Below are 13,498 nucleotides of genomic sequence, written 5' to 3' on the forward strand. Positions count from 1 at the left end.
CCGAGAAGCCGGCGGACAAAACCTTCGAAGAGCTCAGCAAACTAATCGGTGAGCACCTCAAACCGGCGAGCAGTGTACACATGGCCCGACACAGATTCTATACACACTGACGTTGGGAAGGACAGAGCATACCGGATTTCATTACGGACCTCCGGCGCTTGGCCAGCCTCTGTAAGTTCACAGACGCCTGCAGGGGGGAGATGCTAAGGGATTTCTTTATTGAGGGCATCGGTCATGCTGGGCTTTTCAGAAAGCTAACTGAGACGAAGGACTTGACCTTGGAAGCGGCGGTGTTGATGGCTCAGACTTTTATGGTAGGGGAGGAGAAAACCAAGATAAAATACGCGCGCAATTCCTCCTCCAATGTGGCGATGGATCAGGGAGTCAATATCATAAACGCAACACAGAGCCCCGCAGGCAGGCAAGGGCAGTTCGACACACCCCAGGCAGCAATAGACCCAAGAATAAGTCTCCAATAGAGACAATGGCAAGCTGAACAGACATTTACGCCCCCCCCCCCCCCCCCCAGTGGACAATGCGGCCCGGGATGGGGCCATTGACACCCACTAACAGGGTGCTCAAGAGCAGTTAAAGGGACAATCAGCGAGCAATGCCTTGCAACAGCTCTTTTGTTCACAGCAATGGGAATCTCAGCTCATGCTGGAGGTGTGGGGGCAAACACTCCACCAGGACTTGCAGGTTTCAACAGTTCGTCTGCAGAAATTGTAACCTCAGTGGCCATTTAGCCAGAATGTGCAGAAAGCCTGTAACCAGGCTAATATACGAGGCAGATGAACCAGATGAGGGGTCTGCGAGGCAGGATGACGCTTGGGGCAAATCAATGGACGCTGAAGTTCAGCGGGTTCATGTGGCAAACATTCACAGCTCATATTCCAAAGCACCACCTATGATGATGAAAGTCCTATTAAACGGCATCCCTGTACGCATGGAGCTGGACACAGGGGCTAGCCAGTCACTCATGAGTGTTCAACAATTCAAAATGCTGTGGCCACTCAAAGCCAGCAGACCCAAACTAGAACGCATTGAGACGCAATTACAGACGTACATCAAAGAAATTATTCCAGTGCTAGGCAGTGCAATGTTGGCGGTCACACACAATGGATCAGTGAACCGGCTGCCACTCTGGATTGTCCCGGGGAATGGTCCTGCACTGTTGGGAAGGAACTGGTTAGCTGAGATGAACTGGAAATTGGGGGATGTGCACGCCATGTCATCTGTGGAGCGAAGTTCATGCTCACAGGTCCTACAGCAATTTGAGTCATTATTTCAATCTGGCATCGCGACATTCAAAGGTACCAAAGTATGCATCACCCTGGACGCCAGACCAGTGCACCACAAAGAAGAGCTGTGCAATATGTGATGCGGGAGAAAATTGAGAGCGAGTTGGACTGGTTGCTGAGAGAGGGCATCATCTCGCCCATTGAATTCAGCGACTGGGCAAGCCCCATCGTTCCCGTCCTAAAAGCGGATGGCTCGGTCAGGATCTGTGGCGACTACAAGGCCACTATCAACCGGGTGTCCCTACAAGACCAATACCCGCACCCGAGAGCAGAGGACCTTTTTGCCACGCTGGCAGGTGGCAAGCTGTTCACCAAGTTGGACCTCACTTCAGCCTACATGACCCAAGAACTGGCCAACGAATCTAAACTACTGACCACCATCACTACACACAAGGGACTGTTCATTTATAACAGGTGCCCGTTTGGCATTCGGTCAGCGGCCGCGACTTTTCAAAGAAACATGGAAAGCCTGCTCAAATCCATTCCTAGAACAATCGTATTTCAGGACAACATCCCCATCACGAGTCGTGACACTGAGGAACAACTCCACAACCTGGAGGAGGTGCTTTGCCGACTGGACCGGGTAGGCCTGCGACTCAAGAAGTCTAAATGTGTATTTTTGGCTCCCGAGGTTGAGTTCCTGGGCAGGAGGGTTGCTGCAGATGGGATTCAAATAGAGGCAATTCGACGAGCGCCCAGGCCCGGCAACACATCGGAGTTGCGTTCATTTCTGGGACTCTTGAACTTTTTCGGGAACTTTCTGCCGAACCTAAGCACGTTGTTGGAGCTGCTTCACGTGCTCCTGCATAAGGGTTGTGATTGGTTTTGGGGGGACTGTCAAGAACAGGTTTTCAATCGGGCGCGGAACCTAATTTGTTCAAGTAAGTTGTTGACCCTGTACGACCGCAGTAAGAAATTGGTTCTGACATGTGATGCATTGTCCTATGGGGTTGGGTGCATGTTGCAGCAGGGTAATGCTGAGGGCCAACTACAACCTGTGGCTTATGCCTCCAGGTTGCTCTCTCAAGCTGAACAGGGATATGGGATGGTTGAGAAGGAAGCACTCGCATGTGTCTATGGGGTGAAAAAGATGCATCAATACCTTTTTGGCAGGAAGTTCGACTTAGAAACGGACCACAAGCCGTTAACATCCCTGTTGTCAGACAGCAAGGCCGTCAATGCCAATGCGTCAGCCCGCTTACAGCGATGGGCTCTCACGCTCGCTGTATATGACTACACCATCCGGCCCAGCACTGAAAATTGCGCTGACGCGCTCAACAGGCTTCCACTGGCCACCACCGAGGGGGCAGTGGAGCAAAGCGCTGAGATGGTCATGGCTGTCGATGCTTTTGATAGTGCAGGCTCCCCCATCACAGCCCGCCAGATCAAAATCTGGACCAACAGAGATCCCCTCCTATCCTTGATTAAGAAATGTGTCCTGACTGGGGATTGGGCGCCCGCACAAAGAGCATGCCCTGAGGAGGTCAGACCGTTTCGCAGGCGGATGGATGAGCTCTCCATCCAAGCTGACTGCCTAGTATGGGGCAGCCGGGTAGTCATGCCCCAGAAGGGCAGGGAGGCATTCATCGGGGAACTCCTCAGCGAGCATCCAGGCATCGTGCTGATGAAGGCCATTGCCCGGTCACATGTGTGGTGACCGGGAATTGATTCAGACCTGGAACACTGTGTTCGCAGGTGCATGATGTGTGCCCAGCTGGGTAATGCCCCAGGGAGGCCCCGCTCAGTCCGTGGCCCTGGCCCACCAGGCCATGGTCACGTATTCACGTAGACTACACGGGCCCGTTCATGGGAAAAATGTTTCTCATTGTAGTTGATGCGTACTTGAAATAGATCAAGTGCATCATACTGAATTCGTGCACGACATCCACCACCGTGGAGAGTCTGCATGCGGTCTTTGCGACCCACGGCTTGCCGGACATCCTTGTTAGCAATAATGGCCCATGTTTCATAAGCTACGAATTCCGGGAGTTCATGTCGGTTAATGGCATTAACCATGTCAGGACAGCACCATTCAAGCCAGCCTCCAATGGCCAGGCAGAACGTGCGGTCCAAAACATAAAGCAAGGCATGCTCCGGATTCAAGGACCCTCCCTTCAATGCCGCCTATCGCGCCTCCTGCTGGCCTATAGGTCCCGACCGCACTTGCTCACGGGAGTCCCGCCCACGGATCTACTCATGAAACGAACACTCAAAACTCGGCTGTCCCTCATTCATCCAATCCTGTCTGACATTGTTGAGGGCAAGCGCCTGTCCCAAAACGAGTACCATGACCGAAATTCAAGGGGGAGATGCATAGAAATTGATGCCCCCGTATTTGTTCTCAATCATGCTTTGGGGCCCAAATGGCTTGAGGGTAATAGACAAAGAGGGGAATAGGGTCATAGTGGTTAAAATTAACAATAAGAGATATGAGGAGGAATTTCTTCAGTCAGAGGATTGTGAATTTTTGGAATTCTCTGCCCCAGAGGGCTGTCGATGCTGAGTCTCTGAATATATTCAAGGTTGAGATAGATAGATTTTTGGAGTCTAGGGCAATCAAGGGATATAGAGATCTGGCAGGGAAGTGGAGTTGAGGTCAATGATCAGCCATGATCTTATTAAATGGCAGAACAGGCTCGAGGGGCTGTATAGCCTACTCCTGCTACTATTTCTTATGTTCTTATGTTCTTAAAACTGGTTACATCTCTAACTTTACCCAGTTCGGATGAAAGGTCATTGACCAGAACCTTTAACTCTGTTTCTGCCTCCACAGATGCTGCCTGACCCGCTGAGTATTTCCAGCATTTCCTGTTTTTACTTCAAAAGAGCTGGTTGCTTGGTAGCTTTGGCAGAAATGCTGTTAAAAATGACTTTATTACGATAATGTAGTTGGTGAAACTTGGCTGCTGAAGAATGGTTTTTGAGGTTTTTTCTCTCTCTAGCTTGCTAAAAGCTTCAGCATTGATGCTGGTACTGTGGAGATGTGCTTGGACCATCAGCCCTATATGGACAAGTGTGTTGCCATTATGGATACACCTGAAGAGGAGGAAGAATGCCAACAGGTTAAGTAGGCAGTGGGTACTCTGCCGTTGCCCTGGAGAACCAGCTGCCAGAAATCTGTGAGCGCTGTTCAAAAGGAATTCTTTAACCTGAAATGAGATCTGTGTCCATTACCAAATCAGTCCTGCCATCATGGTCCCCTTTTAAAAGAAAGAACTTGCATTTACATAGTGCCTTTCAGGAAATCCCAAAGCACTTTCAGCCAATGAATTAGCTTTGAAGATAGACACTGTTGTTTAGTAGGAAACTACATCATTCATTTGCTAACATCTAACTCTTCTCCACAACAGACTCCCATTTGGAAAACATTTGCAAGCCATTTTGGTATTCTTTTTCACAGGCTCCCCCACCTTGCCGAGATCACTCTGCAGATATCCATTTGGTTACATGTTATTGAAAACAGATCTGTATACCTTTTATTTTAGCCACCATGCCTCCTCTTGCCTACAATTATGAGCTCTTTTTAATCGTAACCTCTTTTCTTCAGTGTTCCCTCATGCTATTCAACGTTTACACCAGTGAGCTGCCCGACACAGAGTCCTGCAAGTTCGGCAATGAAGACATTGCCTTGGCCACGCAAAACACAAATCTGTCCTTCACTGAAGAGACCCTGACCAGTGATTTACAGAGGATGAAGGTCTACTTCCGCTGATGGTGACTCCGGCCAAACCTACAAAAGACCGTCACCTTGACATTCCACCTCAACACCCATTAAGCAAACAAAGCTTTGAAAGTCTCTTTTTGCAGCACAGAGGTAAACTATGCCAAAAACCCGTCCTATCTAGGAGTCACGCTTCATCACACCCCGTTCATATAGACAACATCTCCAGAACCTTGGGAAGAAACTAAATAGTTGGGTCATCTTGATCCAGAAACTTGCCAGATCCACATGGGGAGCAGACGCTCAAACCCTCCATAGGGCAGCACTCGCCCTGGTATACTCTACAGCGCAGTAGTGCTCTCTAGCATGTCCGCATGTCAAATCCGTTAATGTCCAACTGAATTCTACTATGAGAATTATCACCGGTATGCCTTGGCTGCCCATGCTTGCAACCATTGCAGTACCACATCTACACCGCGAATAAACAGTCTCCAGAGAATACAACCACTACACCAGCAAAGACATGCCGATCCAGGCCGACTTGAACAACCTACCACCAACCTGTCTCAAATCTAGAAGGCCATTTTGGACCGTCGCTGAAACGATCTCCCCTCAGCCTTGATGACCGATGGTGAAATGCTTGGAACGACTGCAACATACGGAATGGATTTCTTATAGAGGATCCCACAGTACAAACTGAAGGATCAAACCTTCCTCGCCAACAGTGGACAATCATCAACCTCCTCACAACTGGTCATGGTAGATGTTGCCACCTTCTCCATAGATGGAAGATTAAAGCATCCCCATCATGCGACTGCGGAGTGCCTAATCAGAACCTAGTGCACATCATTGAGCACTACCCTCAAATGAAATTTGCAGGCAGCCTACAAGATATCCAGGCTGTTTCACCGGAAGCTTTGGTTTGGATATCCAACTTAGATATTGATGTTTGATTTGCTTTGCTACTACCATACAAAAGAGGAGGAAGAGTGCTCCCTCAGTGGCAGAAGGTTCCGAGTTGGATAGGTAATGGTTTCCAGCAGGAACCTTGAGGATTGAGGCCGCACCTCATTGTCTTTGATTATAGAAACATAGAAACATAGAAACTAGGTGCAGGAGTAGGCCATTCGGCCCTTCGAGCCTGCACCGCCATTCAATTAGTTCATGGCTGAACATGCAACTTCAGTACCCCATTCCTGCTTTCTCGCCATACCCCTTGATTCCCCCTAGTAGTAAGGACTACATCTAACTCCTTTTTGAATATATTTAGTATATTCATCTTGAAGAAGAAAATAGAGTGTGTGAAAGCACTCTGCTCATAATCATAGGGAATACAACCCATTTTTAGAAAACATTTCTTAATGAGGGTGATAGCAGGTGAACAAAGTGAGAGAAAAAATAAATCTGATAAGAAACGTGAGCAGGAGATGGAAGGGGGCATGAAGGTAATGTGTTACCTCCCACATCTTGCTGGTAAATTGTAGATGGTGCCCAAAATAGTAACGGTAAAATGGTTGGAAATGGGAAACCTGGTTATTGCAGTATATTGTTTCAAGGAATGGCTGCCTCATGTTACCATGGTTACCTGATGAGGTCATTGAACTTCTTTCATTATTGAGCAGCAACTTGGGGCTTCTTGCAAATGACCCTCAGTGCCAAGGCAATTTCCTTTCACTGGGTCGGATCATCCTCCTCATGGGCCTCCTTCCCTTCACAGTGAAAAGCTGGGCCTTCCTGTATCACATTACAACCACTAACACCTCAACTGAAGGGTCTGTAAATTGGGGCACTGATCGAAATTGATTCAGAGTCAAAATGGTTCTCATGCCCCCTTGGACTGCTGCAGTACTTGCAGTGCAAAACTGTGATGGAGCCAATTGAACCGATCAAGTTATTGCCATTAAACAATTAACACTGAATCATTATAAAACTATTTAGGTGAATTGCTTGGAGAAACTGCATTTCAAAATATACATTTCAATTATAAAAATATAAAAATCAATTAAAGAATGTGTCAGTTAGATAGCGAGTGTGCAGAGAAAATTCTATAAGAAACAATCCACACACACAAACTTTAAAAATTGTATTGATCGTCAACATAAATATTTCTATTCAGAGTTAAAGAATACTAATCATGAAAAATGAAGTATCAAGTAGGCAATCCGAGAATTATGAACTATTTCTTATCCCAGTCTTTTGGATTTTCTATCAAAAAATTGCATATATGAGCTAGAACAGCATTAACCTTATATTGATAAATGCACTAGCATTTTGATTGCACAATAGAATTGCATAATGTTCTGTCATTTTCTGTCAAATTAAATATATGCTAATTAGTGAAACATTTGACCAGAAAGAAGGAAATGTAAGAATTAGAGGTAACTTCAATTAACCAGGAAGAAATTTCTGCAGTTTGGAAATGAAAGTGTTAAAATATTATTCAACAAAATAGTATAACTCTTCTTTGTGATGGGCGGACAGAAGTGAGCCACAAATGGCTGAATGTTTAACATGTGTTTATCTTAGTGCTCAAACACAGAAGAGTGATGCCCAGTGATAGGGAGTTGGGTCCCACCTACCAATCATTCAACCTATTACATTGGGATTTTAGTCTGGGATGTGCCCCATTCCAGACTATAAAAATCAGATAGAAACTGAAGATCAACACAGCTTTCTTCTACGAGAAGCAGCCTTGAGATCGTAACAGACAAAATGGTGCAATGGCAGGCAGCCGAGAGAGCTCACATCAACAAAGTGTTTAGTAGCATCAAGCCTACGTTAGTTACCGCCAAAGCCCTTGCAAGGTATGGTGAAAACGGATTTTTATTTTAAATGTAATTCATACTTTGTATTTTTAAGCAAGATTACTGTGAAGGATGTTTACTTCACAATAGTTGTCTAAATATTGCGATAGGGTAAGGGAATTAGTATTAAAGGTTTCACTGAAGTTCCGGTCAAACCCATGTAAAGTTTAACTTTCCTTGGTTCAAACTGATTTATTGATTAGCTTTGATATTTTAATTCAATTCTGAACCTGACATAAAGTTGGATTATTGTGCTTTTTCCCCGCTAGGTTGTTTTTTGTCTATCCCTGGACTAAGAAATACTTTAAATTTGAGGAACAATTTAACTACGACGATGAGAAAGTTAAAATCCATGCAGAGAAAGTGGTATTTGCTCTGAATAAGGCCATCGGCAATTTGGACGATGTCAAGTCCGAATTTTCCAAACTCAGCAGGGACCACGCTAAAACGTTCAAAGTGGATCCCGAAAACTTCAAGGTAGGAAACTGATCTTGTTAAATAGACGTTCCATTTACACTAAAGTTCATTGTAAATGCAACCTAATCCCAGAGTCAGAGCATGACATGACATCCAAACAAAGTAGATTGTGATTCCCTCAAAAAGGTTGCGAAGGAGGATATCTGGTTTTCACTGGAACAGGGAGTCTCACTGCACTTTTGCTGTAAAGTCAGGTGGGACCATAACTCTGGATATGGAGCAACATGTTTGGAAAACTTGAACTGCTTCAACCGGTAACAACTTGTCATCGACACCCCTCCTTGACTTGTACCCTGGTCTGCACAGGAACACAAGCTGATGTTAAACAAAACTGTTTTTCACTATTCCTTGGGGGCAGAGCTTTTTCCTGTAATGTTTAACTTTCCCGTATAATATTCTATGCCGGTCATTGGGTGCTTTGAGTTTTAAATTCAGCCCAGTAGGGCAAGCTTTGTTTCAATTTGTATGATGGGTTTTTCTTTTGTTTTACAGCTGCTGTCTAGCTGCTTGCTCATCGAACTGGCCCAAACCTTGCAGAAGGACTTCACCCCTGAAGTTCATGCATCTTTCAATAAATTTTTGAATGTGGTAGTTGATGCTCTGTCCAAAGAGTACCATTAAATTTTCAACTTCGTGGATTCTTCATCCTTGATCAAGAAATGCAATCCTTGAAAATATGCAATATTAACATTTAAAGAAAAATTCTCTGTGCTTATCTTAAGAAATTGTACAACAGCAAGTTCAAATCATGCTGAAATAAAACTGGCGCATTCTTGAAAACACTGTTCCTCTTTGGATGCTAATTCCTACTCAAATTTCTCAAAATATTACCATGTATTCCTTCTGTTGCTCAGAACTTCAATAAAGAATCAATTTTACCCTTACAATTGCCATGTGAATTCCTCATTTAACTTTAGTATCTAGCATAAATTGTGAGATTTGAAAGGATCTATTTCTCAATCAGTCTTGAGTACTCCAATGGTAATTTATTAAATAAAACTATCAAGTTTATGCACCACATTAAAAATAACAGACAATGAAAGGTTCCCTTATAGCCTTGCCTTCGTGTTCATGTAACCTGTTCCATCAACATTGAAATTACAGTACACCCAGGTAGTTCAGTCGGCAATACATAACATCATAGCCCTCTGTTTTTAATTCATTCACGGGATGTGGGCATCGCTGGTAAAACCAGCACTTGTTGCTCATCCCTGAATTAACGTGGAGATAGGAACGGAGCAGCGCGGGGGGGATTTATTGGTGGTGGTGATAGTGGGCAACAAACGAGCAACATTGTGGAACATGTAAAAACATTCTATTTCGATGGGGATGCCTCATTATCATTTTACTTTCGGGTATCCCATCTCCAATGCACGTGAGCGGTCATGGTATGGACACACAAGACACAATTTCACCTCGACTATTTAAACCCCCAAGTGTGGGTGGATTGCGGCAGATGGGTAATTAAAATGATTGATTTTTGGATTGCGACAGTTCCCCTTTTCCAACTTCTGTGTTTAAAGGAGGGGGTTGCCTGCAAGTAACCTAGTCATCATCATCATAGGCAGTCCCTCGAATCAAGGAAGACTTGCTTCCATTCTAAAAATGAATCCTTGGGTGGCTGAACAGTCCAATACGAAAACCACAGTCCCTGATACAGGTGGGACAGATAGTCGGTGAGGGAAAGGGTGGGTGGGACAGGTTTGCCGCACGCTCTTTCCGCTGCCTGCGCTTGATTTCTGCATGCTCTCGGCGATGAGACTCGAGGTGCTCAGCGCCCTCCCGGATGCACTTCCTCCAACCTATTCACCGTAATTAGTGCAGACAGGCAGGTACTTATTGATGCAATTGACATCCTTGAGAGACGTTACTGAGGAGCTTTTAACTTAAATTTTACTTTGCTGTAAACTGAACACCATCAGCACTGATTTCCCGGGCTCGGGAAACTGATCATTGAAATAAAGGTGTGACTGGGCCGCAGTTCATGTGTGTTACATATGTATACTTGTATTTATTCTGTACAGACACCAGAGGGCTCATCCCCTGGAGTCCCAAGGGATCCCATAATCCCTTGGGAGCACAGGTATTTAAGGAGGCTTCACATGTTGGAGAGGCACTCTGGAGACCTGCAAGAAAAGACTACGGTCACACTTTACTTTGAGCTCAAGTTGTTCGGTCTGACTTTTTCTCCATACACAACAATGTGGGTATTTAAAGAATGGTCATCGACCTGAAACGTTAACTCTGCTTTTCTCTCCACAGATGCTGCCTGACTTGCTGAGATTTCTAGCATCTTCTGTTTTAATTTAAAGTTGTGATTGTCCCATCTGAATAAAAGCTCACTTATTACAGCTGGTGTCTCAGTTCCTTCCGGAAAATGTTTGGCAGAGATTTCTTGTGTGAGCACAGCTTTTTCTAAACTATGGATACCCCTTTCAAACTTGGCTCATGACACCTGCGAGGAACCCCACTAATGAGGCGCAGGTGTGCTACAACCAGAGCAACATGACCACCAGAGCAAGCCAGTGGAGTATTGCAAATACATAGAAAGATAGTGGTGTTCTGCATCCTGCACAACATTGCACAGCAGAGGGAACGTAGATGGAGGAGGATGAAGCGCCTCATCACTCATCTTCAGATGAGGAGAATGTAGAGGCAAAGGAGGAGAGGAGGAGGATGAAGTTGGGGCACACATCACCAGACTAGTTGTTTACTTTGCTGCCCAGGATGCCAGGAATGCATAAAGGTCACAAAGGTTCACCAAGTGTTGGCTCACACAACAAAACATTAGAAATGAAATCCTGTGGTTTTCTCCCACCATCAGGACCATCCACCTACACACACCCCTTTTATATTGAACCGTCTTTCAACTTCTCATTCACCCATTGCACAGCAGGGTTCTGTCATGTATTGACATTCATCGTGAATCTACTGAAAGGGTGAGTTGGCACTCGACACTCAATAATGGGCAAGGCATAAAAGTCATGCTAATGGAACTTGTGAGGTCCCTGCCAAAGACTGCTCCATCTAGAATCATAAATCCATAGAAGTTTACTGCACAGAAGGAGGCCATTCGACCCATCATGTCCATTTTGGCTGACAAAGAGCTCTCCAGCCTAATGCCACTTTCCAGATCTTGGTCCGTAACCTTTTAGGTTACGGTACTTCAAATGCATATCCAAGTACTTTTTCAATGCTATGAGGGTTTCTGTCTCTACCACCCTTTCAGGCAGTGAGTTCTAGGCCCCAACCACCCTCTGGTTGAAAAACGTTCTCCTCAACTCCCCTCTAAACCTCCGACCAATTAATTTAAATCTATGCCCCCTGATTATTGACCCCTCTGCCAAGGAAAACAGGTCCTTTGTATCCACTCTATCTATGCACCTCATAATTTTATACATCTCAATCAGGTCTCCTCTCAGCCTCCTCAGCCCCAGCCTATGCAATCTTTCCTCATAGCTAAAATTCTCCAGTGCAGGCAACATCCTCGTAAATCTCCTCTGTACCCTCTCTAGTTCAATCACATCTTTCTTGTAATGTGTAAGCAGTATTCTAGCTGTGGCCTAACTAGTATTTCATACAGTTCAAGCATAACCTCCTTGCTTTTATATTCTATGCCGAGGCTAATAAAAGCAGGTATCCCGTATGCCTTCTTAACCACTTTATAAGAACATAAGAACATAAGAAATAGGAGCAGGAGTAGGCCATATGGTCCCTCGAGCCTGCTCTGCCATTTAATAAGATCATGGCTGATCTGATCATGGACTCAGCTCCCACTTCCCCGCCCATTCCCCATAACCCCTTATCACTTTATCGTTTAAGAAATTGTCTATTTCTGTTGTAGTGTCCTTACACCTTACTATAGAATCACACGAGGCATGTACTGCAGACAAGTTCACTATGTGACCTGAACCTTTATTCCCAGGACCAAGAAGTGATGACCCTGCGTGGGACCTCCCTTTATATAGCTGGATGACCAGGTGAGGAGTGTCTCCCACAAGTTCACCCCCTGTGGTCAAGGTGTGCATTTCTTAGGTGTATACCATGTACAGTGTTGTCACAAAAAGGTTACATTTACAAGAAGGTTACAAACATGATATCACCTCCCTCCAACATCTTTGGGTCAAAGATTGAGTCTTTCAGGAGGTTGACGCTCTCTCGTGGAGCGCCGCAGTTGGGACTCTGGTTGTTGAGCCTTGGCATGCGTTTTTCTCACCTGTGGTGATTCCGGCTCCTCCGGGCTGGCTGCAGGGACTGTGCATGCTGCTGACGGTTCTGGTTGCTCATTCACTGGCAGTGATGTGGGCAGCATCTCATGATTTTCCTCAGGTTCCTCAGTGTCCATGCTGAACCTTTTTTTTACTTGGTCCAGATTCTTGCGGCATATCTGTCCATTGTTGAGTCTGACCACTATGACCCTATTCTCCTCTTTGCCAATTACAGTACCCTCAAGCCACTTGGGCCCCAAAGCATGATTGAGAACAAACACGGGGTCATCAATTTTAATACATCTCCCCACTGAATTACGATCATGGTACTCATTTTGGGACTGGCGCTTGCCCTCAACAATGTCTGACAGGACTGGATGAATGAGGGACAGCCGCGTTTTAAGCGTGCGTTTCATGAGTAGTTCCGCGGGCGGGACTCCCGTGAGCGAATGCGGTCGGGACCTCTCTGCCAGCAGGAGGCGCGATAGGCGGCACTGAAGGGAGGGTCCTTGAATCCGGACCTCTTTTATGATTTGAATCGCACATTCCGCCTGGCCATTGGAGGCCGGCTTGAACGGTGCTGTCCTGATGTGTTTGATTCCGTTACCCGACATAAACTCCTGGAATTCATCGCGAGTGAAACACGGACCGTTGTCGCTAACCAGGATGTCCGGCAAGCCATGGGTCGCAAAGACCGTACGCAGACTCTCCACGGTGGTGGATGTCGTGCACGAATTCAATATGATGCACTTGATCCATTTCGAGTATGCATCAACAACAATCAGGAACATTTTTCCCATGAATGGGCCTGCGTAGTATACGTGAATGCGTGACCATGGCCTGGTGGGCCAGGGTCACGGGCTGAGTGGAGCCTCCCTGGGGGCATTGCCCAGCTGGGCACACGTCGTGCACCTGCGAACCCAGTGTTCCAGGTCTGAGTCAATTCCCGGCCACCATACATGTGACCGGGCAATGGCCTTCATTAGCACGATGCCTGGGTGCTCACTGTGGAGTTCCCCGATGAATGCTTCCCTTCCTTTCTGGGAC

General features: G+C 45.9%; 1 protein-coding gene across 1 annotated transcript; it reads left to right on the plus strand.

The window, feature by feature from the left end:
• Positions 1-7,614: 7,614 nt before the first annotated feature.
• On the plus strand, positions 7,615-9,130 carry LOC139225921 (hemoglobin subunit beta-like). Its single transcript, XM_070856781.1, has 3 exons — positions 7,615-7,766; positions 8,036-8,243; positions 8,736-9,130. Exons 1-3 carry the CDS (start codon positions 7,675-7,677, stop codon positions 8,862-8,864), a joined length of 429 nt encoding a protein of 142 aa, XP_070712882.1. The 5' UTR covers positions 7,615-7,674; the 3' UTR covers positions 8,865-9,130.
• The last annotated feature ends 4,368 nt before the right edge of the window (positions 9,131-13,498 follow it).

Source organism: Pristiophorus japonicus, chromosome 15 (genome assembly GCF_044704955.1).
Source record: "Pristiophorus japonicus isolate sPriJap1 chromosome 15, sPriJap1.hap1, whole genome shotgun sequence".
Lineage (NCBI taxonomy): Eukaryota > Metazoa > Chordata > Chondrichthyes > Pristiophoridae > Pristiophorus > Pristiophorus japonicus.

What these genes read in the sequence shown, in the direction of transcription:
- LOC139225921 (XM_070856781.1), top strand. Translation starts at nt 7,675, where the DNA reads ATGGTGCAATGGCAGGCAGCCGAGAGAGCTCACATCAACAAAGTGTTT. An exon ending in ACCGCCAAAGCCCTTGCAAG is followed by an intron (nt 7,767 to 8,035) that starts GTATGGTGAAAA and finishes TTTCCCCGCTAG; the next exon opens with GTTGTTTTTTGTCTATCCCT. An exon ending in TGGATCCCGAAAACTTCAAG is followed by an intron (nt 8,244 to 8,735) that starts GTAGGAAACTGA and finishes TTTGTTTTACAG; the next exon opens with CTGCTGTCTAGCTGCTTGCT.